This window comes from Charadrius vociferus, unplaced genomic scaffold (assembly GCF_000708025.1).
Source record: "Charadrius vociferus isolate BGI_N301 unplaced genomic scaffold, ASM70802v2 scaffold125, whole genome shotgun sequence".
Classification (NCBI taxonomy): Eukaryota; Metazoa; Chordata; class Aves; order Charadriiformes; family Charadriidae; genus Charadrius; species Charadrius vociferus.
In genome coordinates this window covers 4,355,543-4,381,592 of record NW_009649036.1, presented here as the reverse complement: position 1 = coordinate 4,381,592, position 26,050 = coordinate 4,355,543, and the positions used below count along the sequence as shown (strand labels likewise).

General features: G+C 35.8%; 1 protein-coding gene across 1 annotated transcript; it reads left to right on the top strand.

Moving 5' to 3' along the window:
• Positions 1-25,965, top strand: XPOT (exportin, tRNA). Its single transcript, XM_009887814.1, has 24 exons — positions 1-136; positions 1,976-2,058; positions 3,193-3,249; positions 5,471-5,540; positions 6,614-6,832; positions 7,161-7,345; positions 7,716-7,884; positions 9,202-9,438; positions 9,775-9,813; positions 12,817-12,879; positions 13,873-13,997; positions 14,895-15,039; positions 15,196-15,315; positions 15,487-15,581; positions 16,389-16,458; positions 16,888-17,126; positions 17,618-17,903; positions 19,773-19,962; positions 21,286-21,402; positions 21,488-21,603; positions 22,091-22,138; positions 23,607-23,678; positions 24,819-24,875; positions 25,381-25,965. Exons 1-24 carry the CDS (start codon positions 77-79, stop codon positions 25,405-25,407), a joined length of 2,889 nt encoding a protein of 962 aa, XP_009886116.1. The 5' UTR covers positions 1-76; the 3' UTR covers positions 25,408-25,965.
• The last annotated feature ends 85 nt before the right edge of the window (positions 25,966-26,050 follow it).

Here is a 26,050-nt window from a genome sequence, read left to right as displayed (position 1 = left end):
AGATGATCGTAGTTTCTCTTCTAGAAGAAGTGGGCAAACCAGTTAGGAGTAGGAAACAAAGAGTATAGCAATAGAGATGGATGAACAAGCCCTTTTAGGGCTAAACCCAAATGCTGATGCAGACTTCAGACAAAGAGTACGTAATTAACTTGCTTATCTCTCTAATAATTGTGGGTGCTGGTTCAGTGCAGAAGTCTCGTATTTTCTTGGGGGGTGAGGGGCTGGAGTTGTTTTGGGGGGGGGTTTGGTTAACCAATACATAGGGTTTGAGGTGGCAAGTAGAAAACAAAGTCATGTTGCAAGAATGTAAGCTGAAGGTCGTGTCACCAATTCTGTGAAATTACACTTAACATGCATAGAATTTATCTTTCTGGACTCTGAGTTTTTCAGTCCTTTCAATTCTTTGTACTTGTTGCTCAGCACCTTACGTAGGTTCCCACAGAATGAAAAGCAGCCACTGAAAACAATGAGTTGCTTGCAATTGCCCTTTGAAATCTTAGGTGTGGGGTTTTTTTTTTTATTTGAATGGATTAGCTACCTTTAGAAAACACACATTTCATCAAAAGACACTAACTGTAGTGAAGTTTATATTGGCATAAAGAAAGTCATCATCGTGTATGGGTAACAGTTACTTCATCTTTTTTTTATCTGTCTTTTGATAGATGCTCCTATGGAAAGGCATTACAATTTATATAACTATTTAATGAGAAAATATTTCTGCTGACTGATTGATTGTTGATTTAACTGTCTACAAGATAACCTCCAGTAAAATCTTTCAGAAATGTGGATGTTAGTACCTTTGTTTTGCATTCATAAAACAAATCCTGGAATGTATAAAAGTTAAAAATGTAGTTTGGTGCAGCCTAGTATTGCTAAGCTGCTTGTTAAATATGTTGGTTCTGGGTATTTGTCCTTCTTGAAAGGATGGATGAAGCTAATCTTTAGTGTTCTGTTAATAGAATATCACTGTAAAATTTGACCTTGTAGATTTATTGACCTATGCAGTCTGCCTAATTTTGAAATATTTTATATTAAAAAGTGACTTACCTTTTCTCTAGTCACGTAAGATGTAACATATAAAGAAAGTATCAAACAATTTCTGGTAAAACTGTTCTGTATGAGAAAATTACCAGTACAACCTATAGGAAGTGTATTCTTGTTTTAAGAACTTATTTCGACTCACTGAATAATTACTTTGATGAATGGAAACAATTATGAACTAATGCAAAAAAAAAAAAACCCAAAAAACCCCAACAGCCAAAAAACCTTCCTGAAATGCATGCATTTGTGGAATTGAAATAATGCTGTCTATCTAATCTGTTTCAAAAGTTACTTTACTGTTTTGTATAATAGGAGACACTAAATCTTAAAGCAATTAGATCAAGTTAACTGTTGTCAAAAGCTGTTGAGAAGTTCTGACAAGCAATTTGATTTACTAAAATTTGGTAGGGTTTTCCAGTCTCTGTAACAGATTCATAAACTGACGGTTGTCAGGTGATCAGTGTTTAAATGTTTCTTGAGGTGTAGAATACAGTTAAACTGGTGCGAGAAAAATAGTGACTTGTATTCAGTGAAAAATCTAAAATGCTTTCTCTTTAGAATTTGTGGAAGGAATGTGGAAGGAATTTTAACTTTGATGTGAACTTCCACCTAAATGGAAAGGCCCTGAGGAACTTTCTGTAGTTGACCCTGTCTCCAGAGGTCCCTTCTAACCTCAACATTTCTTCTATTTTCAAGTAACAAAAATCTTTATATTAAAGGTAAAGTGGAAATGACTACCTCTGATAGTAGAATTTGAAGAAACACTTTTGTGTTATGGTAATTAGGGAGCCACATAAATAGTTGGTTGTATCCAAATACGGTTTGTTTTTTTTGAAGGAGAGCTGTTTAAATGTGAGTCTAAATGTGAATGAGAGGTCTTGCCCTGTGGTTTGTTTTTTCTTTTTTTAAATGAAACTTACTTGGATGTTTGCAGGCACTAGCCTACTTTGAGCAGCTGAAGATATCTCAGGATGCTTGGCAAGTCTGTGCAGAAGCATTAGCTCAGAGTATATACAGGTAATGTAGATAAGAATCATTGTTTATTTTCATTAGTAGTGTGTTTGGGTCTAGTTTTAGCTCTACAGCATAATAGGCAAAGTAAATTGCTGAAAGTTAGTATGGTCTTCATACTATTTTTAGTATCATAAGTTGATCTGTGGCTTCTATATAATGCCTTTCAAGGAAGAGCAATGTATAAATAAAACTCCATATTAATTTAGTACTCTAAAGACTGCTGCTTTATGAAGTCCAGGGAAAAAGAGTGAGTTCTAGCGCTATCTTTTGGGGGGCAGAGGAGTGCTGAAAATTTTCTATTGTGAGACTATAGGCTTTATATGCAGTAATCTCAGTAGTAGTTCCTTGCCCCTGTTGTGTGAAGTAGGCCATCCAATTTTTCAAGATGCAAAGAGTGTGTAGTCACCGCTGTTTTTGCACGAAGTTGTGTATTTAGATCTCAAATACTAGGTTGTTGCTGTATCACAGAATAATTCTGTTTGGAAGGAAACTGAGGGATGTATATCTCCTGAATAACAACAGTATTTTATAGCAAGTGCTTTTTTGTAGGTAATTTATCAAAATTTCTGGCTCCAACAGACTATGCAGTAATTAACAGAACCACACAAAACCAGCATTTTACAGTCTTTACCAAAATACATCGATTGTTATAATTTTTAGATTATAGGATAAAAAACTTGTGAAAATTGTATAGCATGTGGAATGTCCCTTGCTAATCTATGCCTCAGTTTGTCTTTAGCTTTGCTCTTTGAGATATAGTGTACAAATTGCACTTAGTGTACTATATGGACCCCAAACGTATTACAGAAGCCTGACAGGTTTTTATAAAGGTGGGATACAATAAGCATTGCAGTTTTGTATGTTCAATACAGAAATCAAAGCATAACAAATTGGCTACAGAAAAAGGAAAGATTCTAATAGCAAACATAAATGTTAGTTTAACAGTTGTTCATTTTTACCTAATGAACTGCTCTAGTATTTGTCATTTTCGCTTTGAAGCAATAGCAGTAGCAGTTTTGTCTGATGCACATAATTTTGATTTGTCAAAGGGACCACCTGCTTGTAATGTTTAAGGAATTTTTTTCTTCCCAGAAAAGCGTACCATGTTTCCACCAGTAACAGCATTTTCTTTTCTAGTGATGATCACATCAAGTTCTTTTGCTTTCAAGTTCTGGAACATCAAATTAAGTTCAAGTGAGTAATCTTTCTTGACACTGGCCGTATACATCTATTTAATTTTCCCTTTTTATTCTGCTTGCCAGGAAACTTAAAATGGTATCTGTCATCTCAGTGTGCTTGATGAGGTGGCTTTAATCCAGTACAGAGGACTTCCTTGCGTTTCTTCACCTTTGCTGGGAGAGGAGTAGTTGGATTTTGAGCTGCAGTTGGGTTTTGAGCAGAATGCTGTACTTAACTAGTCTGACACCTGTGTATCGCCCAACACAGACTGTTATGATTTGAAGAACGCACAACAATTTATTGTCATTTAGACAATTATTCTATCACCCGATGACCCCTCCCTGCCTGGGAAGGGGAATCAGGAAGGAACAAGGAAACCCGAGGGTTGAAATGTAAACAGATTTAATAGAATAAGACTATAAATAACTAACATTAATAATACTAAAGAACCAATATTGATATCAATAGCAATATAAAATATACAAGGATTATACTCAGCTGATTATATCAGTTGGAAGCTGTGCACTCCCAGCAGTGGACAGCAAATGTCGGACACTGCGAGTGCTACGGCTTCAGGAGGAAGGGAGGGGCTCAGGGGTCTGGCACCGGGGCAAGAAGTTCTCAGGATTGCAGCCATCAAGGGAGAGAGAGCACTCTTCAGCAAACTTCGTAATTTATATTGAATGTAACATTCATGGCATGAAATAATCCTGTTGGCCAGCTTGGCTCAAGTGCCCGGGTCTCGCTCCTCCTTCGAGCACATGGCGAGTTCGAAAAGCGCTGAGACCTTGAACCATAGCTGGCTCTAAAGTAAATATTTTCACAAATCCAGACACTAGAGTCTTCTAAAAATGCAGTTTGCCCAAGCATTAGAAGAGACCTTGCTGAAAAGTAAAATTATGAAAAGAGAAATTAATCCTGTGTCTGAATCCTTGGACCAGGACACAGACCCAGTTACCAAGGATTGCTTGAAACTTACTTAGTCCTTCCTTTCTGGAGATTCAAGCCTTATTCTGTACTATCGCTGATTCTTGCAGAAGAGAGTCCTGCAAGCAGCAGCAGCAGCCTTGCTCAGTACAGGCTTCTGGACTTCAGACAAAGCCCTATTCATTCAATAACCATGGCAGAGACATTAAGAGAAAGCAGTCTTTTCACTGTGTGGGTTTTTTTTTTCATAGAATCATAAGTTTAGGAAAAAATACTTTGAAATAATTGCATGGAACTGTATTTTTTTCACACTTCAGGCTGCTTTGGTCAGAACTGGAATGCTGTGGCAGAGGTGTCTGCCTCTTGGAATATCATTGTAACTGGTTGCAGTACACTGAACATGTAGGTCAGGTTTTAGATAGAAACGAGACGTATTTTGCGACTGATTTCACAATTAGGTATCAGAGCAAAAATGAAAGACTTAACGTTCTGTGATTTTTATTTACCTGATTTTTACCTCTTTGTCCACCTTCCTCTGCTTGTTCCTTTCCTGTCATCTGCTTCTTGCATTATGTTTTCTCTTGTTTTCCTGTTTCTTATTTTGTTAGAGTGTTTTCACTGGGGTTGTTTTTTTCGTCTCCTTAATGAATAGTTACTTGTGACAGGAGCACTGGAATCACATTCAACAGTCATTCCTGTTAGGGACTGTACCAAAGCTATAGCTATCTCTATTGCAGGGAGAGTGTTCTTGGCTTAGCTAGTCCTGGGAAGGAACATGTTGTGTGGGTAGTATTTGAGGTTGGCTGGTTATAATGTCAAATTTGTACATATGATGTAAAGCAGAATTGTTTGCTTTTTTTTGTTTTGACACATCTCATAATAAATGTACTGTAGGTCAGATCAGTGAAGGACTTCCTTGTGCTCGCTATTGACAGTCTTCAGTGTGTTGTAAACAAGTTTCAGCATATACAGATGCTGCTTCCTTCTCCCCACGGCTTATGGTCAAATGTGTGTTTTTCTCAGGTTCGTAAGTCCTGTCCCTGATAGAGCAGTCTTCCTGCAAATTTCAAGCTCCAACTCCAATACAGGAGGCAGTAGTTCTTCAAAATGTAATCCAAAATGCTTTTCCTTATTTTTATGTGTTTGATTGAAAAACTTAATACGCAAATAGCCATGTAAATTCATTTTCTAGGAACCTTTCACTTACACTAATATGGAGTATTATGTACGGTACTACAAGAGTTTTTACCTTACTAAATGGTGCGCTTGTCATAAAGCAGTTGTATTTTGATCTCACGCTTTGTTTCAGATACTCTGAACTCACTGAAGTCCAGCAGCAGCTAATTAGGGAAACACTTGTAACATGGCTGCAAGCGCAGGTAAGTATGTCCCTTCACAGCAGTCTTGCATAGTAGGCTAACTTTAAGCATTGAGTATGGACTAAATGTTTAATTTGCCATCTGAGTTTAAAGGTGGGTTCCTGAAGGTACACAGTATCTGATGGTTAAAAGCTTTTGACATGCTAATCTTTATTAGAAATTTTTAAAATCAGATGTTGTAAAGAAGTCTGTGCTTGAACATAATGATTGTGGTTTAATCAGTTGTGTGTGAAATAAGGAGTATTAAAAGCCTTACTTTAGAGGGGTATAATCTAGATTCCTGATGTCTCTGAGCATCTAGAGGAGGAGCAGTAATTCTGTGTTCAAGACCCTCCTGGCCTTACTCCTGTCTACTTAGGGTACTAGCAGATATTTATGAATGAACAGCATCATTCCTGTTAGTACTACGGCAGAGTATTGGCTGCTGTTTCTTCTGGAATTAGTTACTGTAGCTGAACTGGAAATTAACATAGTTGATTTGTTTGTAGAAAGCTTAACAGTAGGAAATGGAACATAATACAATTTGAAAAAAAAAAAAAAAAACAGATCATTGTGAAATGGATTAAATTGCTTTTAATTTTTCTTTATGGCAAGCTGTTCCACTTAGGAGGAGTTATGGAAAAGGGGAAGATGAGAGAGTGAGAGAGATCAGTAGTGACAGATTTTATTTTTTTTTTTCCTCCTGATGAACTTAGAACAGTATAGGAGGTTTCTAAATCTAACATCTAACTCTGGCACAAGCTATCTACAAGAGGACTATAACTTCTTTTCTGGGAGTTCTTGTTTATTCCTTTCGCCAAACTAACAAACTAGCTTTTAGTCCTTGAATAGTACACTTAATGTCTTAGTACTGAATGAAAAGGTATAGGACTATATCACACAGAGAGAATGTTTTCCCTGTTTAATACAATTTAGCTAAATTTTTTTCAAAATCCTTGGAAAGATAAGGCTTTTTATTGATCTCAGACAGGAGGAAAGGTAGTACATTAATCAATATACAGAGATCAACAAGCATATATGATTATTCTCTAACTTCGTAAGAATACATAAATAAAATGTCTTGTTTCTACCAGATGCTGAATCCCCAGCCTGAGAAGACTTTTATTCGCAACAAAGCAGCGCAAGTCTTTGCATTGCTTTTTGTTACTGAATATCTCACAAAATGGCCCAAGTTTTTTTTTGATATTCTATCAGTAGTTGACCTTAATCCACGAGGTGTCGATATGTACCTCAGAATCCTGATGGCTGTTGATGCTGAACTGGTAGACCGGGATGTTGTTCATACATCAGAGGCAAGTTATTATTTTGCATTAATATTTGTTTTAAATTTCCAAAAAGTTCTCTTTAATTAGAGCAGAAGACTTGCAGAGACGTTGGTTTTTTCCTATGGCAGCTCTGCCTTAGAGACATTAGGTGGTTTAGATCCAAAAGCCATATGTTGTTTAATACTTTTTATGATTTCATACTTTTCAGTTAATGTATTTTTTGCTTGAAGAGCTAGCAAACAAAAACTAATAGGCCGAGTTAGCCAATTTAATGTTACTGACTCGTTTTAAAATGTTACTTTCCTCTAGTGCTAATCTATGACAAGACTGATTTATCCTTTTTCTGTATTGATAGGAGGCTCGTAGGAACACCTTGTTAAAAGATACTATGAGGGAACAGTGCATTCCAAGTTTAGTGGAATCGTGGTACCAAATCTTACAAAACTATCAATATAATAACTCAGAGTTGACATGCCAGTGCCTTGAAGTAGTTGGAGCTTATGTATCCTGGATAGATTTGAGCCTGATAGCCAATGAAAGGTAAGGGGTTTTTGATGGAATATCTTTGCAAAAATAACCTTGATAGCGTGCTGGCTGTAGTCCTATGAAACAAAATTAAAATTAATCTTTGAAAAAGGAATTCAATTATATACAAATCATTGGAGTTTGGGGATTTTTAGTAGAGTGATTGACTTTGCAAGCCAAGCTGATACAATGGCCAAAATAGACACTACAGTTTGCTGGGTTCTCCTTATAGTGTATAAAATGTTTGGTTTAGTCAGTACGATAGACTTCAAAACTGTCTTATAAAAAGAAACCATTGTAAATATGCACACAAGCAATATAAAGCTTCTATGATATGGTACTGTGTATGTATAAAAATAACCTTTTTTATTTTTCTTCTTTGAAGGTTTATAAATATGCTGCTAGGTCACATGTCTGTGGAAGTTCTCCGGGAAGAAGCCTGTGATTGTTTGTTTGAAATTGTAAATAAGGGAATGGACCCAATTGACAAAACAAAATTGGTTGAATCTTTATGTCAAGTATTGCAGTCTGCTGGTCTCTTCAGTATTGATCAGGTTTGTGTATTGCTTTTTACAACAGAAATGAGTCATAGGTTTCTGACAGTGCTTAAATAAGCAAATGAACAGAACACTATAAGCTCACAGATTAGGGAGAATTAGTTGTGCTTCTGCATCAAAGCTAAACACTTCTTACACTTTTCTCATACTTAAATTACAGCTTGTTATTAATATTGCTTAGTCATTTAAAACACACTGCATGTCATTTATCCTCAGCGTGAGTTTTTCATTTTAGAAGCAAGGTATTATGTAACTGCTGTTCCTCCCCTAAAGCATGTTGTGCTTACTGTTAATGCTGCTCTGTGTTTCATCGCCTTGAATCTTCTCTTCTGAATGATTCCATAATAGGTCTTGTAGCCAAGATAGAGGGTTTTTTAGGGTGAGACATTAGATCAGGTGTGCATAATTAGATAGGGGAAAGAGCTTTCTTAAGGGCGCATATGTTGTTCTGCATGTCTGCGCCATCAGACATGAGGCTTGAAATTCTTATCTATAAGCTGGAAAAATATACCTACTAACCAAACACGCATTCCCTGGCAGTTGCGGTGCTTAAGAAACAGCTGTTTGCTACCTGCCGTGGAGAAAGAGGAACCAACCCTTATGAAGCTGTAGTCCTTAGATTACAAGGCAGTTATCTCTTAATTTTAAAGCCTTTGTCAAATTTGTATTCCTACTAGAATGCAGAAAACAGGCATTCATCAATTCAGGAGGTGTTTCTGTAAAAATCTTACCTCAGTCTCTGTGAGGAAGACTTGTTATTCTTCTGCTTTCGTCCAGTTATGGCAGGGAGCAAAGCATCTGTGTGGGGTGACTAGTCTAGGGGTATTTCTCAATTCTGATCAATGTATTTCTGCAAAAGCAAGCCATACATACTTAATATTAACTCACTCTTGCAGGCAGTACTGAAAGTTACTCGTTATCAGTATTTCTGAAGTGAGCTACAGCTGTTAATTCTTTGAAGTTTTCCCATAAAAAGATTTTCCTCTTATACAGCCTAAAATTTATGGTAGGTATGTGCTTCTGCTTTTATTTTGAACCTGCTTCTTGCTGTAAAGTAAAAAGAGAAACAAACTAATCTGAAGAGATGAAGCAAGCTACTGTTGTATAATGGAGGACAGCCAAATGTGGCATTGCTTTAATTTTTCTCTCTCCATTCCCCAGGCAAAACGAACCAGATAATTGTACTTTCTATCTAGGAGACAAACATTGGTTTTATTTCTTCTACATACCAGACATGGACAGTACAGTCTGTAAACTCATGACGCTTAAACGTGAGCTCCGCTAGTATTTTTAATCGGATGTTTTTTCTTGCAGGAAGATGATGTGGATTTTCTGGCCAGATTTTCTAAGCTGGTCAATGGGATGGGGCAAGCATTAATAGCTAGTTGGACTAAACTGATAAAAAATGGTGATATGAAGAGTGCTCAAGACACTCTACAAGCTATTGAAGCAAAAGTGGCCCTAATGTTGCAACTCCTAATTCACGAAGATGACGACATCTCATCTAATATCATTGGCTTTTGTTATGACTACCTTCACATCTTGAAACAAGTAAATATGTCTGGCTTCAATTTAACATCACTTTTTGACATACGATTTAGTTTGTTTTTTTGTGGGAATATATGAATCTTATACTATGTGCAAGCTGACTTGCAAAGTAGTGGGGTTTTTTGACTAATAAGCGTTCAGTATCTTTTTAATGGCTGTGGTCATTCTGTTTCTATAGCGTTGTTTAGAAATCTGAAGGCATTGGGTTAAATCTTGCATTAAGTGGGAAGAAGGCTTTCAAATCATATAGCTGTTAAAAAAGCAAACCTGTCTCTTCCTGTTAGACAGTAATAAAGGAGTTATTATACAAAAAAATAACACTTGGAATTTATTTTACAGCTTTCTGCACTTTCAGACCAACAAAAAGCTAATGTAGAGGTACGTATTGTCTTTTTACCAGACTTATTTTTCAAGAACACATTGGGTCAGACTTTATCATTGTGCTGAAACAAATCATGTTTTATTTATATGCCTTAAAATGTGTGTGTGACAATAATTAAAAGGGAAGGCTAAAAAGTAAGGACAGTGTGTTCCACCTTCTGCTGAGTAACTACAGCTGTTTCTTTAAATAGTAAACCTATATCGAATTGTGTATGAAGATGAAAGCTATTTTAGAGCTGGTCTTCCCAAGCAACCTTTAAGCATATGTTGGTAAGCTCCTATACAGTCTGTATACAGTTGATAGAATGTTATTAAATCAAGATAGAAGAGGAGATTTTTTTTTTCCTGAGGCTTTGTATTTTTATTAAAACCTAATTCCAAAGGATCGGAAAAAGCATGGGAAGCGTTGTCATAAAATTCAACCTTGATAGTATCATAAGTTAAACTTAGGAAAGAAGCTGCAATTCATTGTACTTATAATGAGCAGTTAAATGTTAGTCATTACATTAAACTATACATTAATCTTAAGTTTAGGCTTAGCTTTATATGCTTGAGTTTATACATAAGATTAAGTTTATATACAACGCATGAAGTTTAATAAATAAGGTTTATGTCCAGTTTTGGAGGTAGTAAACTTGTTTGGTTTTTTTCAGCGCAGTCCTTTTTTAATTTCTTTTCCCTGTAACCCTTCAGCACCAATGTGGATGTACTAATTTACGTGCTGAACTGGTTAGATTGGTGTGGGTATTTTGTAAGTTCATACAGCTGTGATTCCTTTTCCTTTACAAAGAAAACTGAACTCTGTACCTGTTCTAACATGAAAAGTTGAATTTGGATAACTGTGTTGTGGTTCGGGCTGGACTGGCCACTGAACCCAACTCAAACTAGGACACTGTGGTCTAGATTATCTTGATCTGGTTTTGTCAAATGTCTTTTTAAATTGGGTGAGGTGATACAATAAGAGAAGTTTGATAACATCACTGAATCTTTTTATTTTTGTTACTACGTCTCTTTTGTTCTTAAAACTCTTTTGTTCTAAACCAAATTACTACTGCAGTGCACTTAACACACTCCAACGTTTGAATGTGTTACTGTTCTGAAATCTATTCTTTTGTTAAACTTGCTTTCATGCTGAAGAACTTTGTTATAGTTATTTCTTAATTTTACTGAGCACTTCTTCAGGATTTGTGTTAAATTGAGAAACGGTCATACCAATCTTTCTTCTTTCATCCAACTCATAATAAGAAAGTATTTGGAAATAGTCTAAATTTTCTTGTTGTCTGTCTTAACCCTTAAATTGTGTGCTTAGCAGCATTCCTTTAAAGTTTTGCACCTAAGAAATTCTCACTTTCCACTCATTCATCATTTGAACAGGAAAAAAGGAGGTCTTGTTTGTTGTGCCTTCAAAGTCCCAAAGTTTTTTCTTATTAGCAGGATCACATTTTTAATTCTTAAAATGGCAGGTGTTTCTAAGCATTTCTGGCTACAGGCGTATCGCACTAATGTTTTGCAGTTATTTTAATATAGAGAAGCAGAGGCTTCTCACAGATGATGCTGACACTTGGTGTCACTAGAAAGCCTGATCACGTTCTTGCTATTAGACCATGTTCTTCCTCAAAGTATTACAAGTGTCTATTTCTGCAAGATCACCAAGAATTTCACCTCAGTAACTGAAGTTTAATTCATGGGTCCATTTTGGTGTTAAAGTACTTCAGGTTTTGCACTTCAAATGAAAAATGTTATTGTGATTCATTTGTCAAAAGTGTTTGGGTGGTTTTTGTTTTAATTTACCTTGTTCCCTTGTTTAGTATTTGTCAAATTTATGGCTATCCATATTCAGAACCTCTAGTACTGGAAGAGAATCACAAAATGCTGATCAAGTTCTTGCTGATACAGGCAGCATTTTCATTTGCTATAGTTATAATAAAAGCTGTTGGCTACTGTATTTAACCAACATGGAAAAAAAAAAAAAGTAGCTTGGTTTTTTCACCTGGTAGTAGGTATAGGAATGACTTCTAACACAGTATTGTTATCATAGACATTAAAGTGGTCTGCCTCTGATTCAGTTTTAATTATTCAGAATAGATTTCTGTCCATTTGGACTATTTAGATTAAATACACATTTTTGTAGGTTCCCCAGAACAAACTGCTAAACTAAAGTGAAAATTAAAATACAGTAGATTTTTAAACAGTTCTTTTAGCTAACTGTGTGTCTGTCCAATTTCTATCCACCCTGGAAAGCATGAACGGAATTAAATACTCCCTGTAGTTTAAATATTAAATGAGTTCTTAAAAACCTGAACTAGTAAATGCTTAGTAAGATCAAAGTGATACATTTAGAGTTTGAGACTTCAGCAGAGATGAGATCGAGTCTTTATTCCTGTTTTAGGACTTACCAACAGTCCCTGCTTAGGTGAAATTGCACATCAGTGCTTTAACTGATCTAACAATTTGCTGCTACTGAGAAGGGAAGGTTTTGCTTTTCTTACTCTTGCTTGCTGCTCCTGGCTCTGACTCTTGGTTTCTTTGCTGAACCAATTCAGCTTGTTAACCTGTCCCAAAAAAACTTTTCAAGGATGTGGAGCAGTTAGAGAAGTTAATGTTATGGTTAAGATGATCTGCCCCTTTAAAATAGGATCTTGGACAACCTGTTTAGCTTCTTCTGTCTAGTTTAGTCATCTTAATTGTTGTTTTCAATGTGAACTGAAGATGAGAGATTACAAGTAGGACACAAAGCTAGATAATACTGTCAGAGACTGAGAGCTCCAAGTCATCTATGCTGTGTATCTGAAATAGCATCTGTGTATTGTTTGGATATAATCTATCTGTTTTAGCAGAAGTAACAGTCCAAATTAAATCTCTGAAAACAGTAATTCAAGTGGGATTTAAAATATTGTAAATTATTAACACTTGCTTTAATGTTTCTTCTCCTGTAGGATTTTAACTGCTGCTTTTTATTAGTTGTCTGCTTTTATGCTTATACTTGTGTTTTTATCTTAGGCAATCATGTTGGCTGTTATGAAGAAGTTGACATATGATGAAGAATATAATTTTGAAAACGAGGTATCGCGTTATACGAATAAACAGACAAATGCAAATTAAATTACATGTAGTAAAACTTGCTTACACTTTTAAAATCCATATTTTTCATAGACTGAGGATTTGAAGGTAGAAGGCAAAGGTCTGCAGGCTGAATTTTTTTTCCTATGTGGAAAACTTCTTTAACTTCTGGGCACGCCTGCATAGGACAAAACAACCTAGTGAAGGGATATCCAAGCCAGTTCAGGTAGCAGAATATTTTTGGCTGCATTTGTGCAGAACTATTCCTAGGCAAATATGGCTATGCTATAAGCTAAACATAGCTGTTGAGCTGGCTTGTTCAATGTGAGTTTGTGTGTTTCTGCAGATAGCTTCTGTCTTGCAAAAAGATTTGAGAAATATTGTGTACTGAAACTCTTTAAGAGATGCTGCTTGACCTGCTTCAGATGGTCAAACCTCTGCAAAAATAAGCTAAAGGAAGTGGAAGGTCTTTGATTTCACTTTCCTCCCATGCTTACATCTCTGTCAGACAGCAATAATGGTTGAGTCTGTTAGACTTACTTTTGCTTCAGGCTGTTTGGAGAGCTATAGTCTTAAAAAGGTTAACTTAAACTGTATGCAGCCTGTCATAAATGTTCCTCTCAGTTTAATTTTAAAACTAAGCTAGATGCTGGGAAAGAACATCTTTGAGGAGTGAGTCAATTTTCAAGAACTGGGTCATTAAGGCTTTGCCAAAAGTATTTTCCTTCTTGTACTTTTGGCTAGTTTTCAGTTTGGAAAGCTTTTTTTTTTTAATGTTTCTGGACTGAATGTGGTGGATCTCAACATGTTATGAGCGTCCAAAAAAGGAACCTGCTGTTATGTTGCAAGAGCATAGGGTGAGAATTACTAAATTCTCTGAGCTTGGTATACTGTTCTTGTATGTACATGTTTTTGTTTTAGGTGTAATTGTCTAAAACGATTGTGGATTAATTTGAATACGAAAATACGGACTTCACTGACGTGAATGTTTTGTAGGGTGAAGATGAAGCGATGTTTGTGGAGTACAGAAAACAGTTGAAACTGTTGCTGGACAGACTTGCCCAGGTCTCACCAGAGTTACTGTTGGCGTCTGTCCGCAGAGTTTTTAACACTACACTTCAGTAAGTTGGGGGTTTGTAACTTGTTTACACGATGCCCTTAGCTTTTTTGCCTTTTGTAACTATCAAAGTTTGTAATGAACATAAATGTGATGTGGCAAGGTGAAGCCAATTGATAGAATGAGCTTGTTACAACTTCATTATAAATATGACTTTGTATAATCTTCTACTTAGCCGCTTAGGAAGAAAAAGCTTTCTCTTTGTAACCTTAAATGGCAGCTAATTTTATTTTTTTTTTTTCCCCTGGAGATGTCTATTCATCGTTGTCATTTACCTACACAGCAACAGCCATTTGGGCAGGTGTTCACTTTATACCTTAAGGAAATGCTTATGGGATATGGCAAATAATGTTATGTATTACTGCTGTCAGAAAACCAAGGCTGAATAGCGAAAAGAAACAAAAATGAAGTATTTCTTACAAAAAGAGCAGAACCAATCCTGGAAACTATGCGTGTAAATAAAGAAACACTATTACTAGTTGCCTGACTGGGAGGACAGTTGTGTGTATACAAATAGGAATCTAGTATTCTTGGTGGTTTCCTTGTACCTTGCTCTTCAGTGAGCCCTGTTTTTACGTGAAGCTGAGTGGCTTGTTCATGCATCATAGTATGTGATTTGTACTTAACTAAACACTTCAAGAAGTCTGTAGTTTTCAAGTTGAAACTGGTAAAAGAAAGTTGGTAGTGCTCTGATGGAGGGGTGCTGCATATGTTGATAACGTCTTCCAGAAGCATCCTGAAACACTGCCTAGATCTTACAGTGTTTTTCTTGGTTCAAATCTGCTCTTTTCGTGCTGCTCATGTGAAGAAGGCTGACAAGAAAATACTAACTAACACGGTAGAACTGTGATTATTTCATAAGCTACTACAGACTAACACAGTCTTCGTATTCTTTCTCTAGAAATTGGCAGACTACGCGATTTATGGAAGTGGAAGTAGCAATAAGGCTGCTGTATATGTTGGCTGAGGCTCTTCCTGTATCTCATGGTGCTCATTTCTCTGGTGATGTTACAAAAGCTACGGCTTTACAAGACATGATGAGAACGGTAAGCATGTGTGTTGCGGGAGCTATTTAAAAATGCTAATAAAGACTGGAACACTCCAGCTCAAATGGCTCATCTTAATTACTGGCATGTCACCTATATTGAAGTTTGATGTTACAAATGGCTAAAGTACTAACTTGCTAATGCTTTTATTTGTAGCTGGTGACTTCTGGTGTTAGTGCCTATCAACATACGTCAGTGACCCTGGAATTCTTTGAAACAGTGGTTAGATATGAAAAATTCTTTGCTGTTGAACCTCAGCACATTCCAAGTGTTCTAGTAAGTTTCATGGCATTTGCATTTTCAACTAGGTAAGACTAGATAAGTTCTTTTGACTTAAAAAATTTTCTGAAGGTCACTAAAGAAGCTGGCTTTCTTAAATTGTTGGATGATTAACTTTTCCCCTCCTTGTTCAAAGATTCTAAGACTGAGATATTCTCTTGATTGCAGATGGCATTTTTAGATCACCGTGGTCTTCGCCATACAAGTCCCAAAGTACGAAGTCGAACAGCTTACCTCTTTTCCAGATTTGTCAAGTCTCTTAAGTGAGTAAGGCTGTTACAAATGTATCCAAATTGCTCTGAATTTACCATACATAGCCCTTCTGTACATCACAGTTGTCACTGAAACAAGCTGGGCTTCAAACGGACTGCAATGAGGTAATACATGAAAACGGTGCTCTAGCAGGATTGTCCTATTGTGTAATACTAAGGTAGCAGTGGAAAAACTTGTCACAGAACAAAGAGCTCTAATACATATGCTTAGCTTATTTTGATTAGCTGTTAAAACTGATCAACAGTGTAAATGTCTGCCCTGCTTTTCCTCAGTGAGCAGAACTGAGAGTGAGTGGATCTGGAGACTTCCAAGAGTAAATCCTCCCTGTCCCTGACCAAATTTTGAATATTTACAGAATTTATACTGATGAAGTTTACTTGGTGTATTACTATATTATTTGGCCCTTCAAACAATCCTGTCCTGTTGGTCTTACTTCATAGGCATGTATTTAATGTAGAGGCAGGAGACACTCCAAGTTGGTTCAGATTTCAGAAAGGTGCAGTTTTCAGCTGTTATTGAAAATATTTCACTCAAATAAGTGAGGCTATTTATGCATGTTTGGTTTTTTTTAATGAGGAAAATAAATAAATGTTTATTTCCCAATATACCGTGTATCTATTTGGCCTACCACAAGCACCATATTCGTAAGCCAGGTCATTCTACAACAGTGCTTTGATATTTAAAGGGGAGTTCTATATTGAGAAGGTAGTTTAATGTCTTGCCTAAGTAAAATAACAGGAAACCTGTAAAAATGCACACGCTTCTAAATAGTGTTATGTACCTGTGTTTTCGTTCAGCAAGCAAATGAATCCCTTTATTGAAGATGTTCTGAATAGAATACAAGACCTGCTGGAACTTTCTCCTCCTGTGAGTATTCACAGCAGGTTTTTGTAATACATAAGGCTTGCACTTACTCATCAGTGTGCCTGAGCTTAGCACACAAACATTTAAACACAAATAGTTGTCTTGCTTTTTTGGTGTGAGATCACTCGCATGCTTACATTTGTATCTAATTTTATTAATCCTGTTTATGTGGGTTTCTGGGAGCATTGTCTAGAGATGGGTTGTATCTAGGAGTCATCTACAGTCTGAACTGTATAAAAAGAGTTGTTCCTTCAACTATGTTTTCACATGTACTTGACATTTCTACGTAAGTAGGAAAAGACTAAAACTATTGTAAATGTACTAAAGAGATTACTTAGGCATGACTAAAGAAAGAGTAGTATCTTTAAACTTTGAGAAGACAACTTTGATAAAGGACATTTAGTAAATTATGCCTGTTATCTTCCACTTTAGGAAAATGGTTACCAGGCTCTGTTAAGCAGTGATGATCAACTTTTCATTTATGAAACAGCTGGAGTATTAATAGTTAACAGTGAATACTCTGCAGAAAGAAAACAGGCTCTAATGAGGAATTTGTTGACTCCGCTGATGGAGAAGTTCAAAGTATTGTTAGAAAAACTGATGATGGCACAAGATGAGGACAGACAGATGGCACTGGCTGACTGCCTCAATCATGCAGTTGGGTTTGCTAGGTAGGTACAGCACAGTGGTTCTGTGTGTTTCTGGTTTGAGTAAAAGGGAAATATAAAGGATCTATTGGGAGGAGGGGCTGAGTTTCTACCTGTGCTTTATTGACCTAGAAAATCATCAGTGGTTGTAGAATTTCTTATGGTAGCCCAGAAAATAAGCTAAGTCCCCTTAGAAAAGGCTGCTCTGTATGTAGATACAGAGAATATTGAGCAAGTTTATAATGAACCAGCATTTATTCCCTTCCTCACAGAACTGAGTGTATCTGTTCTAATCGTACGTTGTTTATAAACTGTTAGAATTTAATTCTCAAAAATTGTCAAAGTGTGGCTATTTCGTATCAAGTAATTCTGCTCATTACTTCCAGTGTTTGGCTCCCATTTCATGAAATTCTAGCTTAGTGCATGGGGTTTTAAGTATATGTTGTTCTCAGTGTTACTGCTTCTTCATTGTATTAGAACATGAGCTAATAAAACTTGGTGTATTGCTTTTACAGCCGAACGAGCAAGGCTTTCAGCAATAAACAAACTGTAAAACAATGTGGTTGCTCAGAGGTTTATCTGGACTGCTTACAAACATTTTTGCCAGCTCTCAGTTGTCCGTTACAAAAAGAAGTTCTGAGAAGTGGTGTCCGCACTTTCCTTCACCGCATGATTATTTGTCTAGAGGAGGAAGTTCTTCCGTTCATTCCTTCTGCCTCTGAACACATGCTCAAAGACTGTGAAGCAAAAGATCTTCAAGAATTCATTCCTCTAATAAACCAAATAACAGCTAAGTTTAAGGTATGATATTGCATAAGCTTTTCAGGATCAAAGTGTTGCTGATATCTCCCTTTTCTGGTTCTGGAAAAATAGCTCTGTGTCAGAACTTTGATCTCACAATTAATAAATAAGTATATTTCTACTGGGAAACATAGTCTTCAACCACAGTTGTATATTGCTGGACTCACAGGGATTACATGAGTGTTTTTTGTTGATTAGTCTCAGAATTTGATGTTTCTAAATTTTTTTGTTATCTAAATTTTTTGTTTAATATTTTAAAATGAAATGCTAATTGCAGCACTTTTTTTTTTTTTTTTTTATTGACACTATTATGCCCCCCACCAAAGTGTTAACCTAATATTACAAACTATGCAAGCAACGAAGTGAATTTTCTCATTTTATATAACGAGACTTCCAGGAGATACAGAAATACCAGATGCACATATAGGGAAGAATACTGATTTTCAAGATCTCGATGCAGTGGTGTTGCACAAAAACGTAGGCTGAGACTTAATGCATCGTTATTCAGAATACATTGACAAATACAGAGGTTTTGAAACAGTGACATGAGATACATTTTAAATAGGAGCAGGACTGTCAGCTGTTTATCTTGAAGTGTAGCCTTTGAGAGCGTCCTAGTTTCAAACCATTCAAATGCAAAGTTAATGAAATCTATGAAGTTACTAACCTGTTATTCGCAGTTCATTCCCTGGAGCTGCTACAAGAATATCGCGCTGTTGTGAATGGGATGGGAAATTCATTGCTGTTTGAGAAGGCGAAGAAGCCCTTCAAATAAGCTTGAATAAGTTTTTCAGCAGAATGCAAAATTAAAATTACTAGAAGAGAAGTACATTTTGTGAGCCATAGAAGAGAGCCATAATATACCTGTGTGAATCTAGCAGGTGGACCTCTGTTAATATCTCATCTGCAGAGCAGAGAGAAGGAATTTTGAAAAATCAAGTAGTTCAGAAATTAGGGAGGAAGACTCTTATTACTCTAGTCCTTTTCGCAAGTTATACTAAAAGCAATTCAAGATAACATTAGATAATTAAAAATAGTCTGTGTAAGTTGAAGGTAAAACAAAAAAAAATTACAGGTCCAGGGCTGGACAAATACCCTGTTAAGGTGTAATGTTTAACTTTGTATGGTACTGTACCATTCTTACTACAATATGTTAAAATAAAGATCCTAGCTTCGATAGTCTCGCCTTGAATACTTTCCAGGTACAGTAAAGAGAGGATTAAAGATAAAACCTTGCTTAAGCATTAAGAAATGAACGAGTTGCCTCTTTATGGAACTCTAGAGTGTTGCTGAATAGCGCACACCTTCAGTTTTTCAGTTTATAAGTGTTCAACTAATTTAGTGTCCTTGCATATTTCATATTTCTCAGTGCATGTAGGACATAACTGTCAGGTTTATTCTGTAGTGCCAGTAGTATTTCAGCTCAGTAAAACTTTTTTCTTTGAACAGTCTTTAAAGACGAGTACTACAAAAGGCAGCTTGCTGTCAGTTTTTAACATCTTAGAGATGCATTTTCTGTAACTACATTGACTTTACAATAGCCCCCCTTCATATTTCAGGGAATTTCAAATAGTGTCTGTCTGAACAGAAGGATGGGAAATCCTGAAAAAGCTTCTGTTTCTACTCAGAATGAGACCAGATAGGACTAGATATTTTTGTGCAAAAGACTTGCAATAGGTGGCGTATAAGTCAGGATGCAGTCATGTTCATGGTGACCCTGATGTGACTCACTTTGTTATAAGTAGTTGGTACATGAAAATACTAACTTTAAAGGTAAATCAAAGCTGAGAATTGTAACAAGCCCTTAAGTTTCAATTTCAAAATTTTCTATTTCTGTAAGTGTTTGATACCCTCTTCCAATTTCCACAGACGCAGGTTTCGCCTTTTCTGCAACAGATGTTTATGCCGCTACTTCATGCTATTTTTGAGGTGTTGCTCCTTCCAGCAGAAGAAAATGACCAATCTGCTGCTTTGGAAAAACAAATGTTACGGAGGAGTTACTTTGCTTTTCTGCAGACAGTAACTGGCAGTGGAATGAGTGAAGTCATAGCTAATCAAGGCAAGTAGTTCAGTTTCTCAAAGGATAGCACTATGGTTATTCTCATCTGAGTTTTGTCCTCTAAAATCATTAGCCTCCTTCCTGTCAAGTACTATTAACTGTGTTAAGGTAGAATGGGCTAATGTAAATACAGTATTCAACTTACCTATTGCTTACCTGTTGCACAAGATTTTGGGGTTTGTAAAGTCCAGCTATAATAGGCATATTCTTCCTATTGATCTCTTCAGCTTATATGTGATCACTGGTTCTGTAAGAAGAATGGTGTATTATATATCCTCATGCATCATTGTATTTGGTGGGTGAATCTGAGATCATACAATGTCTAACAAAGGATAGCAATGGTCAGACCGCAGGGCAAGACCGCTCACAGCTGCCAGTATTCATTGTGATATTAGTTTTCTGAAGCACACATCAGTATTTCTGTAGTTTTTTATTACTATCACCTGATATTGTTATTTATGATAGAAGGCATCATATGAGTTAGTTATCTATGTAGTTACTAGGTTTTCTTCACCCTTAGTGTCCAAATGCGAATTAGTGCTTTTCATAGCACGAATTTGAAGTCAAATGTCCAGTTGCTTGATTCTTCAAGTAACTCTCTCTGTTTATATTCCATCACCATCGAAATGGCTAGGGACTTGAGAAGCTTTAAAGTGAGTCATCTGACAGGTGGAGCTCAGACTTCTTTCCCCCCCATCCTAAAATGACAGTAATACCTGTGGGAAAGGAAAGGGTGGCATTAAGACATAGTGAGAGCCTTCTTGAAAGAGGCACTTTGGTAGTTGATGGGTGAAGAAATTTTTAAAGGAATCAAACAGAAATAAGCATAAACACAGCACAGAAATTTGAAGTATGATAAAAATATCTTTCCACGTATTGAAAGATAAGTGAACTACTTCAGTTCTGCTGAGTTTTAATTAACTCTGCCAGGTTTGGGTAGAGGAGAAAACTTGTATTTCTAAGCAGGTCAAAGCACCTCCCTCACCTTTGTGTGTATTAAAGGCCAGAAGAGCAATTAAAATGTCAAAACTTAAAAAAAAACCCAAACAAACAAAAAAAACAAACAAACAACAAAAAAAAACCACCCCACACCCTGAAAACAAACAAAAAAACCTCCAAAATCAGATGATTATAACCTAAATAAGAGTTGTCTTGCATCGTAGGGGAAACTTCCCAAAAATATTTGAGATTTGTGCAAAAAAGAGCTATATTGAAGTTGAAACATGTCTTCCAGGTCAGTATTTATATAAAATAGTGTAAGAGTGCAGAGAAATATTTTTATGCTGCAAGTTGAAATGACAAGCTCATTTTAATGTGTTTAAGGTGCAGAGAATGTGGAGCGTGTGTTGTTCACTGTCATTCAAGGAGCAGTGGATTACCCAGATCCTATTGCACAGAAGACTTGTTTTATTATTCTTTCCAAGTTGGTGGAGCTTTGGGGTAAGACAGTCTTTCCATAATTTTTTTGCAGCTGCTACTAACTGTGAAGCAATAATAGAACATGGAATGTTATTTTTCTTTTCAGGAGGTAAAGATGGACCAGTAGGTTTTGCAGACTTTGTCTACAAGCACATTGTTCCTGCATGTTTCTTAGCACCTTTGAAGCAAACGTTTGATTTAGCAGATGCCCAGACAGTATTGGTGTGTATTATGGTTCTGGTTTGGTGGTATTTTTTTTTGCTTTCATTCTTTTGGGGCAGATTCAAGCTAAGAAATCTACAATGGCCATGTTCGTTTTTTTTTACTGAGATACGTGAGTGACTAATTATTGAATATTGTGGTACTGTGTTCTGTAGTTTACCTACACTCAAAATCAGGCTAGAGAATTGCAGATCTGAATACTTAATATTGACTTATATTACTTATTAACTAATGTTCAGTGAAAGTGAACACACACAGGCGCCTTTTTTTTTTTAGTCCATTTTGGGTTCAGCTGTAACAAATTTTTCTTTTTTTTTTTTTTAGACTGGAACAAAAATTGGAAGGTTGAGGCTGTTATTGTGTGAGGGGAAAATGAGGGAATAATGGCACAAACTAGCCCTTGTTTTGGGCCTTGTTATGTTCTTTGGCTTTAAATACTTAACCAATAGACTAATCAGAGAGTCTAATGTTGTGTATTACATTGCAGGCTTTATCAGAATGTGCAGTGACGTTAAAAACAATTCATCTCAAAAGGGTAAGCTGTGTAATACTTTGCCGGGAATAACTCCTGCAGGTTTCTTTCTAGTCCTTTTCCCAATTTCTAAAAATAAGATACTTACAAGGGTGAATTACTACTCTACCTTTATATAAAATAATAGTATGCCTATAATTCTGTGTAGGGATATAGGATCCAGTAGTTCTACCTCTTGATAAATTACTGCAAAATATTGACTCTTCATTAAGGAGAAAAATCTGCTCACTTGATTGTTACTGTGTTTAATTATCAATTAGCATGCTTTCACTTTTCAGTGTAGTACTTAAACTGGCATAAAAGAGCAATTACAGATGCACTATAGACTACTTCTGTGAAAACTAAAGGTATGGTGTCTTACAATGCGTAGGAGACTAGATTGAAAAACATTTATGGAAAAAAATGAATTTTGCAATATCTGACGAAAGTACTGTCGCACTTTAATGGGAAATGAAACAGTTTTCTATGTTCATGTTACTGTGTCCTGCTACACCCTTTAACTTGCTGGCTAACTTTTCTGTCAAATGCAAGTAAAAGTCAAAACTGCACAAAAATTGAAAGAAGTTATAAACCAGCAGAGAAGAGATTGTGTTTTAATTGAGGAGAACTTCTGAGTTTGTTCCTTTTACCCCAAAAGCAATGAAGAGATAAATCTGTAGGAAATCAAGCTTTGGCAAATAACTTCTATTGCAAATACTGTTTCTTTTAACACTAGTGATACAAATACAGAAAAATTATCTGAAACATTCTTTTCCCCTCATGTGAACTGTATACCATGCTCTAGTTCTAGGGTAACTTCTGTCGGAATTAATGAAGTTGATTCACTTTTCCCTGGTAGACGTAGTGGGTCATGTTTATATATTGCCAGTGTACAGTAATCCCTCTTGTGATGAGAGGTATCTGATAAATGCAGGTAAAGAAAACAAAAACTAATGTGTTAACCAAAACAGACTTGTCTGTCTGCTTCTCTCAAAGGTTTGGGAGTTCTGTTCTATTACTGTTTAGTCCACCACAAATCACATAGTGAATGTTACAAGATGAGAAATGCTATGTTCAGGGGTACTTGGCTACTAAATTTCACAATGGGAGTAGTATGGTAAAGCAGTTTGCAGATACTAATTGCCAATTTTTTTGTTTACTTTTTTCTTTCATATGTCAGTGAAATTAGGGCTGCCTTCTTACTTAACTGACTTTTACAGTTGACGTGTCACAAACTGACTGGCTGTATTGTAATTCTTATTTGAGTGCAATTTTCAGTGTATTCTGCTAGGTAACAAAAGATTCAGAAATCTTTCTATTTGCTAACAGCTCAGAATAACATGAGCATTTGGTATTTGATATGCATAACTTCTCTGTCAAACAGTCATGTAGACCACCTGTTTTCAAACTTTCTGTACCATACAGTATAGAGCTAGGACTTCCCATATGTACAAAAATATACTTGTACAAATTGTGTACTGCTTTTCTTTAGGGTCCTGAGTGCATTCAGTATCTTCAGCAAGAGTATTTGCCTTCTTTGCAAGTAGCTCCTGAGATAATCCAGGTAGGAATTCCTAAAAGAACATCTTGAAAACTCATAACAATCATAGGTGTTAAATGGGAACAAAATGAATACTGACTAAGTTAACCTCCTACCATCCCTCAGTAAAGCTTACTCTGATAGTGCATATCAGACTAGGATTAATTTAGCATACAGAGTCAAGTTACTGCAAGAGAACCTTCCAGAAAAGAGTCCGGTGCATGTTACTGTCTAATTCAAATTTTAACTCGACGAAAAAGTGTCGGAATACGTAGAGTAATAACTCAGTAGTAAAATGAATAATGTTGACTGTATAGAAAGTGTGATGATAAAGGCTGTATTTGACAGTACAGAATTTAGGCCACCACAGCACTGGTTCTACTGTCAGAAATTATGTACACCATTAAACGTAGGGGTTTTATGTGCTTATTTTGGAGTAATGTAAGAGGATTCTCAAAAGTGAAACTTTACATCTGACCATTGTCTCAACGTTAAGCGTTACTAGCCATATGGTAAGCATCGCCATGAAGAGACTGTTATATGAACACTGACAACTTAATCTTATTTGCAACTAATTTGGATACTATAGTAATCAGGTTTGCTGCATTAGGAGACAATTATACTCCTTATAAGACTTAAACTGTAGAACTTTAAGGTGGCATTAAATATATGTAAGGATCAAGTATTGTCTCTTGCTAGGGCCCCAATGTTTTTCTGACCCAAGATTATAAGTTTTTCAAGTAACAGACATGTTCTGCTGTACTCAAGAGTTACTTAGTGCGTACATAATACTTCTTCAGTGTAAATGTTCATCTGACATTCATTTCAAAGCCACCAAAAGTTACTGAAAAAGTTAAACGTTTAGAAACTCCTTGATTGCAGTCCTTGTAGATAGTCCTGTTTCTGTCTATTAAGCTAAAAGTGAATGTGATACCCTGTGTTTGAAAATACTTTTTTTTTTTTCCACCCCAGAATGCGCTTGGCCTCTCATAGCCTATTACAATTTTTTGTCTATAACATGCTTTTCTTTGATTGCACATTAGGGAAATACCAAACTAATATCAATGACTTTACATACAAGGTATTCTATACACAACCTAACATACCTCAGGTTGTCTTGTTGCTTCATTTAGTTACTTAGTATTTCTTTATTCTCTCTTACAGGAATTCTGTCAAGCACTTCAGCAACCTGATGCTAAAGTTTTTAAAAATTACTTAAAGGTAAAGATTTTTTTCTTTAAATAGCTTTTAATTCCATTTGAACTTTGTCACACAATACAGTCATGATAGCGACCTGAAGTAAAATTGAAATATTGAATTATTTTACAGTTTTTAGTTATAGGGAATCTCCAAGTAATAAAAGCAGTTATTTAGGAAGAAGGAGCAAACAACAACGAACCTACATCTGTAGAACTGTCACTTATCCTCAGCACCTTGCCATCTCCTCAATAGCTTGATATTCTTGTGGCTTAGTTTAATAGTTGACATAGGAAAAAAAAAAGTGATGCTATAATTGTAGATAATGTGTCAGAATGCTTCATTTTTGAGGGTGTGAGTGTAATTGAATAGCACAAGTCATATCCTTGAGCCTAGTGTGTTAAACCAGTATATTAAACAAGAAAATGAGCTCTTTGAACCTGATTGATACCTTACACCTCAACCATTCCATGTCTTACATTTCCTTTGTCTTAAACTGGTTTTTTTTTTTTTTTAATATTTTTAACAGGTATTCTTCCAGAGAGCAAAGCCCTAAGGAAAGTACTGGAATCTCATGTACCTGTTTCCGTAATACAGACCTCTGGTTGTTAATTTATAAAAACGCTAACTCTTGTGCCATTCAAACTGGTTTTGTTGCTTTGTGCTTACATCAGTACATATTTTAGCCTTTTGCAAAAAAGAGAAATGCAGATCCCTCACTTGTGTCTCAAACATGAAGGTATGTGACAACATGAAAAATTATCTGTGTACCTACACAAACTTTTATTATGTATAGGATGATTTAAGCTTATGCTGTAACACGTACAGCAATGAAATTACACTTATTTTTGAAATTAAATGTAAAAATCCCTTCAGACCATAGCAATGGTTATTAAAATGTGTACATTTTTGATACTGAGTAAAATGTTTTCATAAGACATAAAATTCATTCGTTCATGTATGGTGACATGAAAATAAAACAATCAAAGTCATTCTTGTAGATAGTCATTTCATTAAAGTTGTCTTAATGATAAAATATATATATACCTCCTATAAAACAGATTGGTTTAATAAATGATTTCATTTAAAAGTAGCATCTGGTTCTATCTTTTTTTTATAAAAAAAAATAAAATTTTATCCAGTGAAATGTTAAGTCTCTATGAATCATTTTGGTTGAATTTTTAGAAGCATTCTTTAAC

Bases quoted from the DNA above. Each gene is read 5' to 3' on its own strand.
- XPOT (XM_009887814.1), top strand. From the start codon at position 77: ATGGATGAACAAGCCCTTTTAGGGCTAAACCCAAATGCTGATGCAGAC. The intron at 9,814-12,816 runs GTACGTATTGTC...TTTTTATCTTAG, and splicing joins AACAAAAAGCTAATGTAGAG to GCAATCATGTTGGCTGTTAT. The intron at 21,403-21,487 runs GTAAGACAGTCT...TTTTCTTTTCAG, and splicing joins CAAGTTGGTGGAGCTTTGGG to GAGGTAAAGATGGACCAGTA.